At 45.5% G+C, this 21,869-nt stretch overlaps 1 protein-coding gene across 1 annotated transcript in view; it reads left to right on the top strand.

The window, feature by feature from the left end:
* CD151 (CD151 molecule (Raph blood group)) overlaps nt 1-21,869 on the top strand; it is a 31,723-nt gene that overhangs the window by 7,360 nt on the left and 2,494 nt on the right. Inside the window, exons 2-8 of the mRNA XM_042814681.1 lie at nt 5,132-5,251; nt 10,173-10,276; nt 10,920-11,111; nt 15,508-15,582; nt 17,915-18,019; nt 18,840-18,995; nt 21,266-21,352. Coding sequence (XP_042670615.1) covers nt 10,193-10,276; nt 10,920-11,111; nt 15,508-15,582; nt 17,915-18,019; nt 18,840-18,995; nt 21,266-21,352 — 699 coding nt within the window. The 5' untranslated portion in view covers nt 5,132-5,251; nt 10,173-10,192. The remainder of the gene's footprint in view (nt 1-5,131; nt 5,252-10,172; nt 10,277-10,919; nt 11,112-15,507; nt 15,583-17,914; nt 18,020-18,839; nt 18,996-21,265; nt 21,353-21,869) is intronic.

Raw genomic sequence — 21,869 nt, 5'->3', positions numbered from 1 at the left:
CCCCCTTTCATTTTCTTATCCCTCCCTGCTCCAAGTGAAGCAGACCATACTGACGGAGACCTGCCAAAGCCCAGCACACCTCTGAGGTGATTATAGCTCTGTTCCCTTTATGAAGCTGCCACCTGCCCTTTGCCTGTAATTTAAGTGAAGCAGCACGGAGTACCTATATGAGCCCAGTGCTGCTACTGGCAGCTCCGGCTGATAGCTAAGGGGTTTCTTTAGAGCCTGCTGGAGTGTGCTCTGAGCCTGGGGACTGCTTTTTGCCTCTGCCTTCGGCCTTGGCAAAGGGCCAGCAAGTAATTGCCTTGAGCACAGCCTTCTCCTTCCAGTTATGTATTCACATGCTGATGCTTCCCTGTCAAGTTTGGAGGCTAATCTAAAAACAGTAGCATAAATGGTTCTGGTGGAGTCCTTAAAGCCTGCTGCATGGAGGGGCAGTGGAAGGGGGAGAAACGTTGTATTTTTGGCTTGGGAGTTGTTTGATTTTTGCTGGAAGAACTTCCTCAGTGCTGCCTCACGCAGTGTTTTCAGTATTGCTTCTATAGCAACAGGAAAGAGGCAGCTATGGACTGGGCTCTCAGCTCCAGAAAATGAAAAGTCACTTAATTTGCCCTTGGTTGTGCTTGATATTTGATCTGGCTCTAGTGAAGTGTTTTTAGCTCTAAAAAGTAATAGAACTCCTGAAAGCATTTGATTGCTCCAAATTGGAGACCACTTGGAGATCCGCACCTGTGGGTAGTAATAAGGACTGATGGTCAGAAGAGATTCATTGGCCGTTCCTGTGGTACTGCTTGTAGAGAAGTGGGTATTTCCAGGTGTGACAGCACTGCTGCCTGAGGTGGCTGTGCTGAGCAGGAGGGGAAGCTCCTGCAGGTCGTGCCAGCAGCTCTCTAGCTGCCATACTGAGGTGAGAGTTGCTGTGGGTGACGTTCCCTTTGCCACCAGCACACAGGGTGCGTCTCCCCATTCCTGGTTCTGCAGGTATCTGATCTATTCCTAATGCACTGGGAAGTTGTCACTTGTTGCTGAAAGCAGCACTCAGCTAATCAGCAACGTGTCTGAAGCGATAAGACTGTTACCTTCGTTTCCATTGTCCAACCCTTTCTCAACTGTTGTTAAAACACAGCCTTTGTGCAGCTTAGTCTGAGGCTGGCTGCCTGGGTCAGGGCTGTGTTCTGACTTGGAGGACTTTGGCTTTGTCATTTCCAGCACAGAAGGCGCCAACAAGATCAGCCTGGTTAAAGCAAAACAGGTGTTGCACAGCCGTTACATGTAGCCAGCTTTTCTTATGTTCTGCTCTGCTCTTACCTGCAGCCTGGTGTCTCGGGTGCAGGCATGGAAGTGCTAACAGGTAGTTTGAAAATGGGCATTTGACAGCTTTGTATTCTTGCAGAGGTCTTCAGAGGACAGAGCAGGGTGGCGGATGAATCTTGAGATAAGAATCTTTTCCTACTGCTCCTGTTATATCGTGATATCTTTTTTCTTCGTTGAGGGACGTTAAGACTCTTTCAGGCTGTGAAACTGTTGGACTTTGTGTCATTGAGAAGCAAGGAACAGTGACATCAACTGCCCATCCTCTCTTCTAAAGAATGCTGGTCGTGTTTTTGCACTTCAAGTCCCAAGCATTCATTTGTGAGCTAATTTAGATGGCGACCTGCTGTGACCATGCACCTTGGATTGGAAGTAGCTAGAAAATCTGCTGGCTTTTAGTTAGTTGCATTTTCACTGCTGAGATTAGTAGGGAATATCAATGAAAGCACCTCTGCAAAGAGATTGCAGCTGAACTCTGTACGCTAGCCACAGCATGTCCTTAGGTTAGTCTTTGCACCAAGCCTGAACCCCTGTGTAAAAACCACCTGTTTATAGAGTGAAGGCATCATTGTGATCACTGCATTATTTGAAAATGGCTTTGAATTCGTGCACAGAATTGCCTGAGTAGCTTTGTGGGGGCTGGGAACATTGTAATGAGTGCATTTATTGGCTTGGTCCTAGTACTGGCTTGGTGACAGGGAGGGGAGGCTTTGTGCATGTTGCATGAAAATACTGAGAACCCGATGGCTTTGCTTCTGAGAGCTGAGCTGAAAATGACAGTGTCATTAATAGGAGGGGATCAGGAAGAAAGCTGATTCTGCACAAACTTTTCTGTTTAGAAACGTGGCTTAATGCTTCTGGTAAATTCTCCAGCGCAGACAAAGCCCTGCTTTAGAAAGCAAAACAAAACACGGTGCCCATGAACAGAGATGGGAAAACAGAATTTATAATATCAATGGTAGGCTGTAATGAGCATGGTTTGTCATGTCTGTTGGCTAACCCTGACCTGTCTGCATTGCTATTCCTTATCCCAGCAAACTCTCCTTGCTGTGAGCTTTCTGCAAACACATCCCAGCTGCTGATTTCTGGCGCTTCAAGTGCAAAAGAAAAAAGGCGGTTATTGTTTTGTGCCTCAGTTCAATGACTGGCGAAGTGGTTCCTGTGTATAAATAGTGTAGAGTGCTAGGGCATCCTTCTGAATAAAGGAGGCCTTATTAGATACAAGATGATGTTGCTGGACACAGAAGGAGTTCCCATTAATCATGTGCTGGGTGCCGCTCTGTGGGCTGCCTTCCAGCTCCTGCCATGGTCAATGTGTTTGGAGGGGGTGATTTTTTCCCCAGGTTATTGAGTGCTGGGAGCAGTGGCTGGGGCTTTCCGAGCTGGGGATGTTTTGCAAGGACTGGAAAGCATTAGCAAGCATTCTTGTTTGTGTTGTAGCAGAACAATTCTGGAGCATGATCACAGTCTTGGGCGTGCTTAATTGTTCCCTCTCCTCTCCTCTCCTCTCCTCTCCTCTCCTCTCCTCTCCTCTCCTCTCCTCTCCTCTCCTCTCCTCTCCTCTCCTCTCCCTTTTATCTCTAACAGTCACACAGCAAGCCATCGTCTCTCCCAGATTTGACTAACCCTCTTGTAGAACACATTAATACACAAGTATGTGTGTGGTGCTGAACATAAATATCCCTGCTAAGTTTGAAGTTGATCTCACTGCTATTTTTGTTTCGGCAACACCCTTCCTTCTGGAATACAGTTGTGGAAAAAAATCAGAGGGACAGCTAAGTGATCTGAGAGACAGCTCATATTGAAGAGCAGGTGTCTCCCCAGGTGCTTTAGGCATGTAGTTTTTCATTGGATATCAGACTTCTATCCATATTAATGAGAGTTAAGGGTCTATGTCTCTTGAGGGTCTTATGCAAAATTAACCTGCTAGAGCAGAAGAAAGGAGAGAATTTACAAGCGTGCAAAAAAGAAAGAGTGACAAACCTGTACCAGAACCCAGCTTTGTAACATCTGTGGAGATGGTGTCTGGACCCAGAGGGTTTGTTCTCCCAAACTCCCAGGATGGGATTTTGCTAATCTAAGGCCTTCAGAAAAGTGTTGTTGCAGCAGAGGTGGGGCCATGGAGGGTCTACCAAAGGTGACCAAGAGACCTCACTCTTCTTTGAAGGTCAGTGGCTTTCTAGGTTGTTTCCACCTCTGCCAGAGCCACTGTGCAGAGGCCTGTTAGGAAGGGGTGAGGATGTTGCTTTGTGCTCATTTCTCAGCAGCTCCAAGGGGCTGAGGGTGAGCACTCCTGCACTGGGCACTCTGCAGTGAAGGAAAATGATGCCCTGCTCTGAGGAGTGTATCATTGTTCAGACAGTGTGCAGAGAGTAACGGCTGTTTCCAGGCTGTTCTCTAGGGAATCTTGTTTGATTTCCTCCTCGGGGAGGAGGGTCTTGGACTCAAATCTGTTTTGCGTGTCTCCCCTTTGCCAAGTATAAATGAAAATTCCTGAGAAGAAGCTGCTTTGCCTCACTGGATGCCTGGCTCCTGTTCTGCCTTCTCCACTGCCCCTGAGGCACAAGTACTTTGACTTTCCAGCATGTTCCAGCATGCTGTAATGGAAAACAAAACATTCAGCTTTGCATCCTGGGTCAGCTTTTTCTTTGGAAAGGAGTGTGGGAGCAGCAAGAAGCAGATGTAAAAATGGTACTGCAGCAAGGCTGCTTCAGGAGTGTCAGAGCTTGGTCTAGCCTCAGGACCGAGGATGTGTCAGAGCTATTGCTTGCTTTGCCAGTGTCTGCGCTCTGTTTTCCCTCCTCTCCCCAGTTCCTCAGAAAGTTCTCTTGTTCAATTTTCATTTATGATTCTGGGATTTTGGTGTACAACTGTATGGCTCAAGCGTTGGGATTTCCACTGTTTCTCTCTCAAAGGAGATTTTCCTGTGGTCTAGAGGCTACAGAGTAATGTGAATTAACAAGTTTCTAGTTCTTGGCAGAGCATTTATGTTCATCCCTGTTCAAAGGGAATGGAAGCGGGGGTAAACCAAGCTGATTATAAGTGAATGTGTGCTGTCTGTACTATGCCAGAAAAAGGCCTGCAGGAACCTCCCCTTGAAGATAATAGAAAGTTAAAATGGTTATGAATTGTGTTGAATTTGATCTGATAATAAGAAGTAACCTTTTTCTCTTCCCAGATGGTTTGCAAACACTTCATTATCCCACCTTGGCAAGCAAGGGAATTTTAGTGCTTCCATTTCCCAGAGGGACAGTAGATGGAAGACTTTAAGCCTTAAGCTGTGAAGTAAGTTAGCGTCAGGAACTCCTAAACCCTGGAAGATGAGGAAGGATGTGTGCAATGAGTTCTGGCACTGTATGCCCCCCACTTCCCTCTTTCCAGGCAGTTTAGAAGTGCCTTCTCATGCCTGGGTTTAAAGCAATGATCCAGTGATCATTTTGAAGCACTTAACATGGTGTATAGCACCCCACTGTACAGATGGGTCTTCAAGAGCTTGCTCATGGGGCTGTTCCTGGACTGTTCAGACCAGAATGTCACTGTGGTTTGTTCACAGGCTTGACAGAAGCAGTAGCAGCATTTACAAGATGCTGCAGACATAAATGTAAGTGCATTCTGGCAGGTTCGTGCCATCAGGAGGTCTTTGCAGTGCAGTCTGACTCTTCCCCATTAACCAGTGCACGCTTTCCAATTTAATCAAATGCATTCATAATGTCTTCTGAAACCAGGCACTCTCTACTAAGAAGATGGCTTAATGATAAAGCGTATTACTGCATACTGATCTTTGACATAATTCATGATTCTCTCTTCCTTTCTTTTTCAGCTTTCTGTTTTGCCGAATCCAGCAGAGGACCAGAGCCAGCAAGAAGACTGGGTGGAAGAGAAGCTTTTGAAGAGGGCTGAAGATCTGTGGTGGTTCTGTGGAGTGCTTTGGTAGGGGAAGGTCAGTGTTGAATCTGTTGACCCATGTTGGCTGGCAGTTTGGATAGATAATGAAACTTAGCAGTTTTGTAAATCAGAGCAATTTGCTAAAAGCTTTAGAGCTTCTCTGCTGGGAAGGTTTCGTCTAACAGCTTCTTGCTGCTTTCTGAGCTGTGCAAGATGTGCTGGTGAGTTGATAAGCAGCCAGAGGCCATTTCTTCAAATAATCCACTGAGGTACATGAAGCAGTGGTGGTAATATTATTGTTTTTATAGAGGGGGAACTTGAACACGGAGGTCATGTTATCAACAGTTGGAGCTTCGTCTTGCTGGAGAATGAGGTTCTTTAGTCAGTTCACTGATGCTAAAAAGTTTCTGTCCCACAGCTGCATTGCACGTACCAGGAAAGCGTGTTTGTTCAGTTCCCAGGAGCTGCCTCGAGGTTGGAGTTATCTGGTCCAGCTTTCCTGGCAGCTGTACCTTGCCCCTCACTCCAGCAGCATGCCTGCAGGGTGTTTGAGGTGGCTGTATTAGCAGGAGGCCAATAATATTGGACTTAGAGCCCTTTTAGTTACGGGAATGAGTGTGGTATAAGGTGTGAGATGTTCTGTTTTGCCCCAGTTCATAAAAAATATCTATAAAAGTGACAGCACTGACATTTAGGATACCAATTTTCTTGCTATCATTCATTATTTTTAAGTATTTTTAAGAACGCTTTTGATGGCCTGGGAGCTATTTCATTTGCTTTGGCATTGTTTCTTTACCATCCATCAGGTGCTGCTTTAGGGCACGTTCTGCAGAAAAAGCCTGCAGACCTGGATTTCTTTGCTGTTTAATTAAGTACTGTTACTGTGCAAGTTGAGGCAAATGGACCTGGAGGAGTGTGCTATGACTAAATGAATGTCTAGCCAGCATGAGAGAGTGTGTGTGTGTGTGTGTGTGTGTGCCTGCCACGTGCTTTCTGAGCTGTGGTGTAGGTGCGTGCCTGCGTATGCCTTTGGCTCTGCCAGTAAAAATACAGTGGTCTGTGTGATGTGATATACCACTGAGGTTTCAGGTGCCTCAGTGTCAGTGCAACAAAATGCTGCTTGTGCAGTGCTACTGCTGCTGCCCTGTGCTCAGCATGCAGAACTGGGGCCAAAGTACTCAATTACTGGTGCATTCTTCTTGTCCAGTTTGTCCTAAGGGTTCAGGCTCAGTAAGGATGAGAGCCTGAAACTGGTTGCCTGGAGCTTGTCGTGCTCACAGCTGGCATTCTTTGGCCTGCAAGGCTTCTTGCATCCTTACAGCATTGCTAGATTTAGGGTATTTTGAGCCTTCTGCACTGGGAAGGAAGAGCAGCAGCAAGTGATGGGCTAAGGTCCTTGCCCAAGGTTGTGCAGGAAGCCAAATCAGGTGACAGTTGGATTCAAGCTGTTCAGTGTCTAATTTATTGAATTAATCTTCAGACTGTTTCTTCTTTCATGTGCAGCTTCTGTCACACTGAGATTTTTTCCTTATTTTCTTGTTTCCACCCATCTTTGTGTATTTTATTTCAGAGCGTTATTTGTGAGCATGGTAGGAACCTGCTCTTGATTTCTGGTAAATAAAGGTAAAAGTATCTCTTTTCATTGCATAACTAAGTTTCATTGCCTACATTCTGTGATTACTTTTTAAATTTAGTTTACTGATGAAGCCACTGTCTATTGGGTTGGACCAAATGAACTTCGTTATGAAAATGTTTTTGGTCTTTCAGCCACTTTTTCAATTAGCAAAACATTTCCTGTTGTTGAGCTCATGTCTTATTAATATGGTTTTATGCATCTGTAAATACACCCTTGTGTCATGGCTTGCCATTTTCTGTTCACTGAAGAGCTCATTTATAATTATCTCTGTGATTCAGAACAGACCTTTGCTTCTATGTTTGGAAATAAAACTCAGTCGTGCATTTAAAGTAACATTGCTTGTTCTTGTCCAGTTTCAAGAGTGTTTCACATTGCTTCTGTGGGTCTGTTACCAGCACTGAAGCCAAGAGACCCTGCCCACATCACAGAACTCTGCACAAGACTGAGTTCCCCATCGTTCGCTACAGTGCTGTGGTACAGATCAGCACCTCTGTGCTTTTTGGGGCCACATGGCTCAGAGCCCAGTGCCATCCTTAGCCTGAGCAGCAGAGCATGGCTTGCCCTAGCTGTAAGGAGAGCATGGTGTGTGAACAGCTCGCTGTGGAGTCAGTGATGGTGCTCCTGCTTAGAAAGGATAGATCATACAGGAGACAGCCCTGATTGCTCTCTGATTCATGGCCTGCCATCCCTGTGTGAATCACTGTGCTCTGTAAGCCTGCAGCTGTTCCCTGCCAGCTTACTGGAAGCAGATAGATCCCTCCTCCCAGCAGCGAAGCTAAGCTCTGTGAAAGGCTCTGCTTGCTGTGCTCAGTGGAGCAGGACCTGCTTGTGGAGCCAAATTTCAGGTTCCCTGTCATCTGCCTGCAAGTGCAGTTTGAGCTGTGAGCAGCTGGCCTTGTGTTTCTGAGGTCTCAGATCAGAAGGGGGTACAGGTTGGTGACACGTGGAAATAACCATACTGGCTGTTCTTTTGGAGGGAGAGTTTCTAGAGTCCTTTGGAGCTGAGGGCCCGGCCCAAGGACAGTGAACATTGTTAGCATTCACAGCATCCTCTCAGCAAACTTGTGGTGCAGTTTCCTCTTCATGTGTTCCTGATATAAGCAGGCCTACTTCAGAGCCCAGCACATTAGAGCCTATTTCTGAGGAGCATCTGCCTTGATCTGAGATACCTGTTTTGAGCTGTTCAGGTGTGCATAGCAGTGGGATCTTGCCTGGTTGCTGCCATTCCTGTTCTGTGGCTAAATGAAGCCTCTAGGAGCTGTAAATCTGTCACCTTCCCTGAGTGCTGCGTTCGCCAGGTAGCTTCTCATTGAGAATTACAAGTCTGTTCAGAGCAGAAGGTGCCACCAGCATCTATTCCTCCCCCTGCCCCAGGTTGCAGTATCGCAGTGTGGTAATTAATCTGAGCATTGCCAGAGTTTCTGATCTTTCCTAAGGATCATGAGTCAAGTCTCCTTGATATATATGCCACCAGCTCGGAGCTGCTCTCTTCTCTAATGAAATACTATTCTGCTGCCAGCTGTTTTGTCAGATGTTATTCTAAAGGAAAATGTTTTCTTGAGAAAGAAGAGAGGGAACAGGCATGGTGGGACTGCTGGGCATGTTCTCGCCCCTATGCTCCCTGCTAAGCTTTATTAGTTCCTAAAGTGCAGACCCGCCTGAGGTTTTTGAGTGGATCCTAGTGAAGCAAAAGGAAACAATTTCCTGCAAATAAAATATAGTTATGCTGCAGAATTGGCAGCTGCTCCAAGCCTTGGTTCAGGAGTAAACTAAAAGCAGATGTTAGAAATGTAACAGGGAAGAATACACTGACCAACCCAGACTCCGAGCCAGCTGAGGTACAGCCTGGCTGTGAGTACCCCTTGCTTGCAGGTAAGAGATCTTACCAGAGGATTTATCTACTGGAAGGTGTCTTGCAGTGGGCTTGCCAAGGTAGATGTTGTCTGTACTGCATAGTTGGATTGCAGGTCCTGTTTATCCCTGGAGGAAGCTTGCGAGAGGTGAACCCCTGGAAAGGGAGAGGTAGATGCTGTTTGCCTGCTTCTATGAAACTCTACAAGATTTTCAAACAGAGAGAAAGCAGCGTTTGCATCATTCCATATTGGCTGGTGTGGAGGGAAGAGGAGGACTTTTTTGATTGAATGCAGCTCTTTGAAGGGGAGAGATGGTGAGGATTCAGTTATACCTCTTCAAACTGCCTCACAGAGCTTCTGCTGACAGTGATGCCCTCCCTGGGCAGTGCCTTTGTCCTGTCTGCCCAGTCAGGCAGGAGTGAAATTTAATTGTTATTTTTTCCAACAGGAGGCAGTGAGGAGACATGGAGCTGCACTTTCTGCTTTGGAATACTTTGGAATATAGCACATCTTTAACACTTTGCATGGGGTCTGACCCACAGCAAACTCTGGCTGTTTATGCATCTGCAGTGTTTCATGCTGTCAGACCATTCAAAGCCAGTGTTTATGTTGCTTCCTCCTTAATAGCTGTGAGGCAGCTGAATGATGAGAAGGGCTATGAGAAATAAACAGAGTGAGGAAGAGAATTAATTATCCCAACATATTGCTGGGATTCAAAAAGAGGCCATTTGGGTGGATGACAAGTATGCTCCTGGTTGCATTTGTAAAGATTAAAAATACATAGAACTTAGAGATCTATTTAAAGCAGATTTAACAAGCATTGGTGAGCAAAGAAAACTCTCTGGAGACATATTATTCTATAAGTGCCAAAGACAGTTTCTGTCATCCCCTTCAGAAGTAACAGCTAGGTGCTGCAGTCAGCCAGATTGTGGGATGTGCTGGGTAACAGGTCTGAGGCTTCGTTTATTTCACTTTAAGTAGGAGGAAGTGAACATGGAACTATACTGAAGTTTCCTTACAGTAATGTTGATTACAGTAAGACCCAGCCACTGTTTTGGCTTGGTCACAGTATGTGCTGTGCTTATGCAGCTGTAGGTCTGATCCCTCTACTACAAGTATTAATCTTAAGGAAAATGAGCCTCCAGAAGTGACAGCAGAATGAGGAGACAGAAGGAGGATGATGGCAGTGCAGGAAGGCCACATGCTGGTACCATCTGCCTCTCTTTCACACCCTGTGAGGTCTTGTGCTGTGTAGGTCACTCAGATGGCTAAGAGATCTCTTAATATAAGTAAGCACTGTCTGGCATCCCTGAAGCCACTTGAACGGCTTGCTCACTGCATTACCTCAGCAATACCTCAGCAAAAGGCTGGAAGTGTGAGTTCTTTAGTTCTTTGCAGGAGGTGAGTAGCAGTGCTGCCCTTAGGGAAAAGAGACACAGTGACTGTCTTTTCAAACTTTGCTTTTTTTTTTTTCTTCCTTTCTCCAGGAATTTGCTGAGCCGGAAAGATGCGTGAATATACTGAGAAGAAAGAAACATGCGGGACTATCTGTCTCAAATACCTGCTTTTCATCTTCAACTTTTTTTTCTGGGTAAGAAGTTTCAGCCTGCTTCAGAGTTTCCTAGATGGCACTGTAGATTTGGTGGCAAAGGCACAAAAGCCTTCACCTTAGTGAAGTCTTCAGCAAAAAGCTCTGACATCTGTGGAACCCAGATTTTGTTCCATGGGATGAAATCCCATCCGTTGGACTTGCCAGCCCAAGCTGCAGAAGTTGTAGTTTGACATTGATAGGTCTTATTTCAAAGTATGGAAAATAACTGGATGCCTGAAAACATGCTTCGCTTTCACTTCACCTAGCTAGCATATTCAGGGAGCCTGAGTCCTGGCAGTGTAGGGGGACAACTATAGCAAGGATAACAGATCACTCCTTGCAGCTTGGTCCACAGTAGCACCAAGTAATGCTTTCCACTGAAAACTTACAGATCCCAAAGAGTCTGTGTCCTACATAGCTTGCACCTCCCCCTGCGTGGTATGCACAGCTTGCCTCCTTAAAGCCCTACCAGAGTACTGCTCTCCATCCCAATGAGGTCTCTGGGAGTCCTTCCTTTGGTGTGGATTTCTTTAGTTCAGGTTGCAGTGCTGGGGCACCCTCTGATATCTCAGTCCAGTTGCTCTGGAGGTGAGAAGTTCACGTATTGGATATCCCTCATTTGCTTGCCTCTGTTTTTACCCAGCTGGCTGGCGGGGCTGTGATGGCAGTGGGCGCCTGGACCCTGGCTAAGAAGAGTGACTACATCAGCCTGCTCTCTTCTAGCACATATTCAGCAACTGCTTATATTCTGGTGGTGGCAGGGGTGGTTGTGATGGTTACTGGCATCCTTGGCTGCTGTGCCACCTTCAAGGAGCGTCGGAATTTGCTAAGAGTGGTAAGTTTTGCTCTTTTTGAGGGGGATGCTCCTTTTTTATCCCTTGAAGAATGCTGACAGGGTGGGAAAAGTCTATTGTACACCAACTCTATTAATTTGTCCTAGGGCAAATACCATCAAGTTTTCCAGCTTTTAACAACACTCCTATCTTTGTCACAAGTGACAGGGTCTACTGCATTTCATTTCATCAATCCAAATTTACTACTGCATACCTCAAAAGGACAAAATATAGTTGTAATATATCTGCACTGTGTGAGAGAATGTCTGTTTGAAATTGTTCAAAACCAAATCTTGTGGCTTTTTTTCTTCCTTCTTTACTGCCTGTCCATCTTCTTTTTCTGGAAAATGGAAAGAGAAAATAAAATATGTGAGACGTGTAAGAAAACTGGCTTTTAACAACACTAAGTTTGTATCAAATTAACATGCTTTTTCACAGAATTATCAAAGATAAGAAAATATTAAATGGAAATTTTCTATAGTGGCTAAAAAAAAAATAGTTCTGAAATTAAAGCTATAGAATTTTGATAATCTGTTTTTTTTTTTTTACACCCTTCCTTATGTTACTTGCTCTGCTCCCTGCTTACCCACTACACCAAAGTGTGTACTGGCCCTGGGGTTTCTATTCTGCTTCCTCCCTTGCAGATCTCCTTTTCGGTTTGGAGTGTGGCAGCATTCTTCAGTAGTGAGCTGCAGTAGTGAGTGCAGTGACTGAAGTAACAATCAGTGGCTCTTTGCCTTCACAGTGACAAGAAACGATGCTGCAGTAGCCCTTCAGTAGCTCCCTCAACTTTGCAAGTCCTTATTCATGCAACCATCGCTTTTCCCTTCTACAGAGGAGCAGAAAGAGAAGCCATGAGCAATGCTGACACTTGTACCACTGCTCTGAAGACCTAGTAATTCCTGTGAGAGGCAGAGTAGGGCGAGGAATGGAGAACTGGAGGAGAGCACAGGGTTTGCTAATGCTTGTTGCTCCCAGTCTGTAACAGTCCATTTTGGCTTCTCTTCACTTACTTTCTGTGCCAAAGAGATCTCCCTTTGTCTTTTTGCCTCAGCCAGAAGCTACAGATGAAAATCCGGTGGGGTTTTCTTTGTTATTCTGCCACAGAAAACTAATAATTGTGTCTCGGGAACAAAAGGTCACGCTGTCCTTACACCATGCGTCCTTTCAGAATGGCTGGTCGCGACAGACCTATTGTCTCTTCTTGCTTGTGCTCTGCTTTAGTTGCCAGTGAGTAATGTACACAAGAACCATGGCTGTGCTTGCCAGGGCCCAGTGAGCCTGCCTGGGGGCCTCTGCCAGCTCTGAGCTCAGACAGTGACTCTGACAGCTTCACACTCAGTGCCCCAGGGGCTGTGCCAGCCTGTTCCAGTTTCCCTTGGTACCAGAGGCCTGTGGCAATATGAGAGGGAATGTTGTTAGCGGTGCTCCTCTCCCTGGTGCCTCCTTGGTGCTTTTAAAAATCAGCGGGCGACTTTGGCTGCTATTTGTTTGTAAAGCATGATTCTGGTGGTTAGTTTGTTATTCTGTTGAAGTCTCAGGAACCTGTGATTTTGTCTGCTGCTTTTCTACTTAATTACAAGTTCTGAGGGCCCTCGCAGCCATGCTACTTCTTTGTCATTGCTCATTTACTTTCCTTGTGAACCTCCTTAGCCAGGTGATTCATTGAGGCTCGGGCAGGAGACATGGCATTTCATCTGCTCTGTGACTCTGCAGTATGTCTGCAGCCTGGTTAGTGTAATGCTGCAGAGCAGCCCTGCTGGTGGAGCTCAACCATCAGAGGCAGCAGTGCTCTTAAGACCTGCTCAAACTTCAGCTCAGAGGCTGAAGCTGCTGCCATGTTCACCAGGGAACCATTTCAGCAGTATTAGGCAAAACCAATGATAAATGGATTAGGCTTGCTCTCTCTTTCCTGTGTGCTGTGCTATGTCCCTGCCAGAGCAGTCAGTGTGTGATACAAAGCTGCCACTGGGGTGTTCTCTCTGCGTCAGGAAGAACCTCGTTAGGATTTATAAACTAGAACAGAACTTCTCCTGTCTCACTTTCAGCTGAATTGCTGAGGTAATTGCTGAGTGTAGCAGAGCACTGGGGAGCAAAAACATGCATGGCCATCCTAACCCAGCTCCTATATTATACTTCAGTCGAGGTGCACTCTTTCATATACAGAAGTGTGCAAAAGGAGTCTCGGACTTACCCAAGTTTTTATCAAAGGGCTTTGCTTTTTTAGATGGTGGAAAGATCTCTCCAGATAGTGATTTTTTGTTGTAGGTGGATTGACTCATTCTTTTGGATTGTTCATAGAAAATATGCTCAGATTTAATGCTCTGCTCAGATACTTGAAGCTGAATGAAAGGAATCTGGACCCTCTGTGTCTGAAGGACACACCATGCAATCCTGAGTCTTGCTTGAGCCACAGTAGGAATAAATTTTGCTCAGAGCCCACCCAGATTCCACACGTCTCCTGCAGGCCTCTGGGGGATTCCGCATTTCTTACTGGTTTCTCAGCTTCTTGGAAAGTGAGTAGAGCATGTCCCTGCTGCTCCATGCCAGAGCTGGCGTGCTTCTCACTTTCTTTCAAAGATCTGTTCTAAAAGACCAGCAGCTCCTAGTGAAGAGCAAGGAAAGCAGTCCTGTGCTCTGTTTGTCTCCAGAGCAAAAGCTGCCACTCCCCTATGACAGCATGATGTGGTGTAATAGATACTCAAAAAGGGGCCCTGAGGGGGAGATGAAGCCAAGATAAGGATAATAATGCAGACTATCAGCAGAGGCAGGTTGGGTACTTGGGTGGCAGATGCACTGACCTCACATACAAGGGTTAACAGGGACCTCATGACTCACATTCTCTAAGCTGGATATGTGTTTGTTCGTATCCATGGTAAGCCAGCTTGAGCTGAGTTCTGGTGACACAACTCAGCTCCACCTGAATGCCACTGACATGACGACACTGAGCAGAGAAGAATAAATAAAAGAAGATTTGCAGTTCCTTGGTTGTTCCCAGCATCCTGCCACCCTCCTTCCCCTTCTTCAGCAGAGAGATGATGTCAGGGCAGTAGGGCATAACTAGGTCCCAACAAAAGAAAGCCAGCCTTTGTATCAGAGTACTCCAATCCTTTCTTGCCCCATTTCAACCTTCTGTGAGGGCTGGGACCAGCGTTCAGCTATTCCCTTCTCTGCTGAGTGACTCACTGCCGTGGTATGAATGGGTACCTTGTACAAGAGTATGCAGAGACTTCTGGTGTGGGGCTGGGGAGAGAAAGCCTGAGATTGTGTGCTCAGATTAAAGCCAGGCCTGCAGATAAAACCCGGCTGGCCATCCTTGGCAGCTGCTGTATCCCAGCAGGAGTGAAAAAGGAAACCTGATCTGCATTTGTGTCTGGACTGTTTAATTCCTGTGAAGTAGCTCAGAAATACCTGTGTCTACCAGCCAAGCAGGGTTGTGCAGTGCAGTGAGTAATCTTTGTGTAACAGAAAGCAATCTTGCTTGTGTCCAGGGCTTCACTGTCCTATGTGCTGGAGGGAGAGATGGTTTCATGGCTAGCTATGTTTTTAGGGAGCTGTTTACTTAATGTCTTGGGAATGGCCATGTTCTGAGCTTGAGTAAAACAGAAAGTGGAAGATGATGTATTCTGTCCCAAACAGGACAAGTCTTACAGGAACTTTGCACAAGGTCATTGTTATAGCTGAAGCTAGTGCCACTTCGGCTTCATCTACAAAAAGATGAAGTTAATAGCAGTTGTAGAACAGCCTGGATCTTTAAAGGAACTGCCTTTTTCTTTTCTTCTAAAATCTGTCACTTCAGTAGTGCACTGCAGATGGTGGTTGAGTCCCACAGAAGTCCCTAGGAATGTAAATCCATGTCTTAAACTTATGTTTAATTGGTCTTCTATGTCCTTGGTCAAATGGGCCTTTGTTGGCTTATTGAATCATTGTTGTAACATACATTTCTCCTTAATAACTTTGTGAAATGCCCTAAACAATGTGAAAGCAAGCAAAAGTTTCAAAATTATTTTGTAATTATGTCAGAAGCAGATATTTTTTATGATACTGAACATATTCATCAGGTTATCTGGCAACCACTCTCTTCTGTCTAGTGATCTTATCTTAGCTGCCTGCACTTTTCCATTCTGTATATCCCTCTGGCTGTTTTGGATACTCACACTTGCTTCTGCTTGTCTTCAGTTATCAAGCATGTTTGTTGTTTTGTTTTGTTTTTGTTTTTGTTTTTTGATCAGTGGGATTGTTCCCTTTCTATCCTATTGAGGTCCTAATCTCAGCAGTTGCCTTTGAGATCTCCTGCAGAAAACCATCAGCAAAGACAGTGGCATGCATTTTCCTAGCTAGTGATAAACCAGCTCCAAGCTTCTGTTCTAACATCCTATTTTTCCCATTATTTTACAGTATTTCATATTGTTGCTGTGCATCTTTCTCCTGGAGATCATTGCTGGAATCCTGGCCTATATCTACTACCAGCAGGTGAGTGAACAGCAGTCCTGCAGATTCAAACCAGGGAGAGAAAACAGCTGATTGTCATCCTGTTTCTCTGGTCAGAATTGGATTTGAAGGCTTGGGACCGAGTGACTGGGATTCATCTTTCTACATGTCTGCTCACTTTCTACCCCATACAAAAAACCTTAGGTTATTCACTACTTTTGGCAAAGCATTAATGGTTACACTTGGGAGGCTGTTCAGCCTTTCTGCTCAGCTCCTTCTTGTGGCTTACCTTTGCAGGCTGCAGAGCCTTCTAGAAGACAACTGTTAAGGCTGTGTAGTACTCCTTAATACCCTTTAAGTCACGCTGCAAGCAACTGAAATGACATTAGTGCTACCTAATATATTCAGGACATAGGAGTGATGCTGTTGCATCTAGCAAGGTAGCTGCCACACTCCTGAACTTGCAAAGATGGTCCAGCTTGATAGGTCCTTTCAGTCCATGACGTTTTTGAGGTCTTTACTTAACCATCATAGCTGAGGGTAACAGCACGGACTTCCAGCAGCTGCAGTTCTAAGTTGGCACTTCTTGCAGTTGCAGAGGACAGAGGCTTAAATCATCGCTTTGTTTTCAAAGGATATTTAGCCACCAGAACACAAACAGCCTGGGAAATTGCTCTCAAGTCTGGAAATTGATTGGAAAGAGTGAATTAGAATTGTTGTCAAGTGCCCGTCTGAAGAGCAGCTGGATATCCTGTCCCATCTTGTTGGCTTCACTGTTAGGATTCCTTGCCACTCCTTTCTATTTTGAGACTTCTGTGCTTTGCATTTCCAGAATGGGCACTGGCCGTTTGTGAGGAGTCAGAGTGCTGTGAGTTCATTTGCTTGATAGGAACCAAGAGGGGGTCAGTGGAATGAGTGTATATATTAAACTGGGAAAGATCCATCCCAGGAGCATGGCAGAAAGCTAGGATCCATCTGTGCACAGTCACTAGGTTCATGTATGACAAAGGATGAAAAGGAGCTGATCCTTAGGTAGAGTAAGGGATGACACATTTGCAGCTGTACCCTTCAGTGATTTAAATCACTCAAGGGCACTCTGATGGGTAGCTGCACTTTCCCCTTGCTCTGTGGCTGACAAATACCCCTTGTTTGCTGGTTGCAGGCTGCTTGCTGTGTTTGCCACTGTTTTTATTTCAGCCCTTGCTTTTGGTATCTGAGCCTTGTGTGTCTAAACTCCCTTTCTGTTGTTGTCTTTGTTCCATGCTGCAGTTCTTCCCTGTGAGCCTGCAGGTAACTGCTTTTCTCCCAAGTACTAATTCTGCTAATGGATTCTCCTCTTTATTTGCCTCTGATGCCTTCTAGCTGCTGAACCTTTTGCTTTCTCTTTATTACATTAAGTCCTTTGCACTTTGGTAAAGCTTCCCAGCTCAGGATCTCAAAGCATTTTTCAAATATTTACGAGTGAAGCTTCTTACCAACTCTGTGAGGTAGGTATTGTCCCCACTTAACACAAGGGGTTGGGAATAACAATATATCAAAAGGAAAATAAACTGCAGATTGTATTTTGCCCAGTGCAGCATCTGACCTCTCATTTACTGCTGTACAGAATAAAAGGTGTATAGAGAAGCTATCTCTACAGCTATCTCTACTGATGTGTAAGAGGAATTTAGCTAGACTAAGAGCTTCCATGGAAAGAAATATTTGAATCCAGTCACCTGAACCTATCAGTAGTTTACAATAGGAGCATTTTAAGAAATGATGAACTTACAGAATCAGACTTTATCTCTGTGGTTTTATAAATTTGTCACTGTTACCAAGAAATGCCATAAAGTAATCTTGCAATCATACTCTTCACCCCCTCCTCTGGCATCCTTTTTGCTGTCATTTCAAGAGCTATTCAGACCATGTGACCTCAGTTCAGTGTGCTCAGGACTCTGATTTCCTCCTGCTCCTGAACAGACTGATTGTGTTTTAGTATTTTGCCATAGGTTTCAGGGACAGAAGACAGCATGTGGTCTCATGGCATATTCATATTCAAGCAGACACAATTTTGTATTGTGTCTAGGCAACCTCTTACATATGTGAGATGAGGACCCTTATGGTGATGTGTTGCACAGACTGAAATTTGGCCAAGAATCGCCTCATTCTGGTTACAAAAGTGGAGGCATGGTCTTTAATCAGCTGGAAGTAAGCTTGCCTGCTTCCTGGAAGCCAGTCCAGCCTTGGAAGATGACTTGAAGGAAGCTGTAGCTTCCATTTTCTTGCTTTCTTTTCTCTTGGAACGATAGCAGTGAAACTTATGCAGGACTCTGGGTCGCCCTGAGGGGAGGTGAGTTTGCCTTGTGATTTTATCCCGCTTGTCTTTTCTATTCAGCTGAGCACGGAGCTGAAGGAAAATCTGAAGAACACCATGACTCAGAAGTACCGCAAAGAGGGAGAAGAGAGAGTGACCAGTGCAGTGGACAAACTGCAACAGGAGGTGGGTGTTGCTGGTAAAGCGATGGCACAGTACGGGAAGTGATGTGAGCTCTCGTCATCTGACATACAGGTTGCTTCTTTGGAGTCAAAGCAGGCTGGGTGGTGTGCAGGGTCTTGGCTGTGCTACCAGCGGAATGGCATGGGGTAATCTCTGAATTGGATCCCCACTAGGATTGAGTAAACAACATCTAAATTGATCCTGGAGTGAACTGGAGTGCCGAGTCACTCTGACAGCTGTTTCTACTTACCACATGAAAGCTTTGGAGAAATTGCTGACATTTTTCATTAAGCTTCTCAGTACCCTAGAGAGCAAGATGTAATGAAAGATCCTGCTGCTACTGCGAGCTGTGTCAGGCTCTGGGGTGGTTCAGGTATGGGCTGTCGCAGTTCTGACAGGCTTTTCCACAGGATGGACCTTTGTGCACAGGCATGGGTCCAGCAGTTTCAAAGCTGCAGCCTGCTATGCACGTAATGCCCTGTTGCCAGGTGCATATGCAATAGTAACTGGTAATTATACCTACCCTGTTAGTGCTCTCTGGTCAGGTGATTAAGAGCTGAGGCAGCTGCAGGTGCAGTCTAGCTACAGTCCATCTCAGCAGTAACAAAAGTCACAACTGGTGGAAGATGAATGAAGCTGATAATTAATCACCAGAATTAAAACAGAGCTCACTAATAATTACAGCAGTCAAAAAATATAGGCTAGTGAGATTGCTGGAGTCTCTCGACAAAGGAGAGTGAAGCCCAGAGCTTGATATGGGGAGGCTGGAGGGAGAAGGAAGCTGCAGTGTTTGCAGGCTCAGCTTTGTGCTCTGTGTTTGCAGTTCAAGTGTTGTGGGAGCAACAACTACACAGACTGGGCTGACAGCATGTGGATCAAATCTCCAGAGGCCAGCGGACGGAAAGTTCCTGACAGCTGCTGTAAGACAATAACTGACCTGTGTGGCCGAAGGGACCATCCTTCCAACATCTACAAGGAGGTAAAGAACAAAAGGGCTTCAGAGCCTCTTGCCACAAAGTTTACCAAGGAGGTGGGCAGGAAGTGAGGATTTTGGGTTGGTGCTGCAAACTGTTGGCACTTTGTGTCTCTGAGTGTTGAGCCTTCCAGGCTACATTTAAAAAGATTCAGGGAAGAAGGGGAAAAAAAAATAGAGGAGTCAGAGTGTCTGAGCTCCTGCATGTAGGCTGCTATTACAGAAGCATGTATTCGTGGCTGCCAGAGTGATACTATAGCCAACACCCAGTGGGTACGGTATGGGATTAATTTCTGCACAGGAGGGGCCATGGATTAGGCAAGGGTAGCACTTCTTATCTGTCTCAAGGCTGTTCTTGGCATTTGCAGGGAACCTGATATGTAGAAAAGGACTGTAAAGGCAGTAAAGAAGAGAGTTCAGGAACTGAGGAATAAAGCAAGGATATGTTCTGCACCATTTTATTTGCTATAGAGAAAAATAATAAGTTATATTTGTTAATGCAGAATATGCTGGTGATGAGGGAGTAGGAGATGTTGCTCCTGGCAGGAGACTTGGGTTTGAGCCTTGCATTCCAAGCTTCCTGTTACTGCACTTAGTGAGGAACAAATGGAGATACAGTCAAGCATCAGAACTGACAGACTTGACCTGCAGATGATGAAACAGGATATGGGTCTCCCTAGCAGACAAATTAGGCCAGTTTCAGAGAACTGCAGTTAGGGGTGAAATGAGTTTGGACTGAGCTGGTAGAAAGGCTTGTTTGAAGCAAATTGAATCCCAAAGTAGCTGAGTAAATAGGCAGGTAGGACCATTTATTCATCCTGTTGAATAAAACCAGTAGAATTTCTTGTGCTTTTGTTTTCATACCCTTCAATCCTATGACTTGGCTTTAACTTGCTCACCATGAATCTGTCTGTGAGTTAGCATAGACTGTTTTCTCACCAGTGCAACTTGTACCTTGGCTAGCTGTACTGAGGCATGGGAGCAGCAGCTGGAGCCTTTTCCTTGTCTCTGCCCCCTGCCAGGTGCAGAGATGAAGTCCAGGCTTTCTGCTCTACTAAAGTTGCACTTTATTATGTCCAGCTGCTTGGCTGGGTTTTGCTCTCCTGAAAGAAGACTTTCCCATAAATCTGTTATTTTCCAAGGGCTGTTGAGGTCTCTTTGAGTGTGGAAACCTGCAAGTGTGTGAGGGCAGAGCTGGCTCGCCCCAGCTTCACTCTGTGCTGTGTGAAGCTGGGTTACTGAGGAAGGTCCTGTGGGCTGCCAAGCACAAGCACAGCGTTAGCTCTAAAGTATAAAAAGATGCCGAAGGCCATGTGGCTCAACACTTAACATTGTTTCTCATGATACAGCATCTAAGTCAGGATTCAGAACAGATTTTTAGTGGCTTTGGGGAAGAACCTAGAAGAGGGTCAGATCAGGACATGGGAGCAATTGTTTCACACTGAAGCAGCTGGAGCTTACTCTGAAACCTAATTCAGGCGTGGGAAAAGTGAGGCCTTTGCCATCCCTCCCTAGAGAAGTGCATGCTCACTCGTTCCCTCTGCCTGGGTACATGTAGGTGTCTGTGTTCACTGTAGACTCCTGGGGCTGTAGGGCCCCAGTACCCTTGGGGCACTGTTGCAACCTACACAGCAAATCCCCCTGATGTTACCATGGAAAACCTGCCTCACTAGTTGAAACAGTTTAATTATTTAAAGAGAAGTCTTCCAAAATAAGCAGAGAATTCTCTTACTGTTTTATTTTTGCATTATGGCAACAAAAACACGGGCCTGAAACCAGGATGTTATGCTGCCAGCCAAGAATGCAAGTGAAAGGCAGAGGTAGTCACTGCCTGGCTTTCCAAGTCCACATTAAAACCCATAAATAACAGTGGGAGGAATTTGCTTTCAAAGGGCTCCTCTCATGTTAGAGGTCTTGATGCTGCATTTCCTTGGCATTTTGTCCAGAGAGGAGCAAACACCTTCTCCAGGCATGTGCTAAGCAGTGTGGGAGCCCTCCTTCACATACCTCAGAGGAAAATCTGAGAGAAATCCTCTGTAATGTGCTGTGTTCTTCTGTACTTCTTCAGCCACCTTCAGCAATTCCTGAGACATACAGAAACAGTATGGACTTTGCATAATCTGTATAGCTTTTCCAGCAGTGTTGCAAGGAGAGGATGCTCACGGACGCTGCTTTTTGTAGGGATGCTTTCAGGGATTGCAACTGCTGTCTTAAAGTGAGACACAAGAATTTAAAATGAAGATGACTTTCTCTGTCTCCTCTCTCTTTCCCTGCAGAATGGTTGCATTACCAAGCTGGAAAACTTCATTCAAGAACATCTGAAAATTATTGGCATAGTTGGGATCAGCATTGCTTGTGTGCAGGTATTGTGTGGAATTGTGTGGAATCTTGGGCTTGCTGGGCAGAAGCTCAAGAAACCCAAGAGCTAAGGGATGGAAAAATTAGTATTTCAGGCTTTTCCTTGCCTGGCAAAGAGAAGTTATCAGGTAAGGGAAGGTACTTCAGTGACCTTGGGATCCACTAACTCCAGAGCTAGTGCCTCTTTTATCAGTTTGTAAGATTTCATTTCTGATGAAAGAAAAACACTTTTCTGCTCAGACAGGGTTCTGCAGCAGGGATGTGAGAAATGAGGTGCGGCTATGGCTGCTGGTTTGGCAGCCTGAGAGAGACCTCTGGTGGGGATGTGCCAGGATTGCCCGTGCTGCCAAAGGGCTGGTTTGGAGGAGTTTCCCATCCTGGTTCATTACTTCATTCCTTTTATAATCAGAGTTTCTGCCCTGGCTCTGTCATACTGAGGAACAGCACTGTGGGTCAGCAAATGTTTCAGGAGAGTCTAAAGAATAAAGGGATAGGATGTGGATGCTCCTGCACCGTTATAGG

Source organism: Centrocercus urophasianus, unplaced genomic scaffold (assembly GCF_019232065.1).
Source record: "Centrocercus urophasianus isolate 14NV4802_14NV808 unplaced genomic scaffold, USGS_Curo_1.0 seq_14, whole genome shotgun sequence".
Lineage (NCBI taxonomy): Eukaryota > Metazoa > Chordata > Aves > Galliformes > Phasianidae > Centrocercus > Centrocercus urophasianus.
The sequence above is the reverse complement of the archived record's forward strand: the minus strand, read 5'-3'. Positions and strand labels throughout refer to the sequence as shown.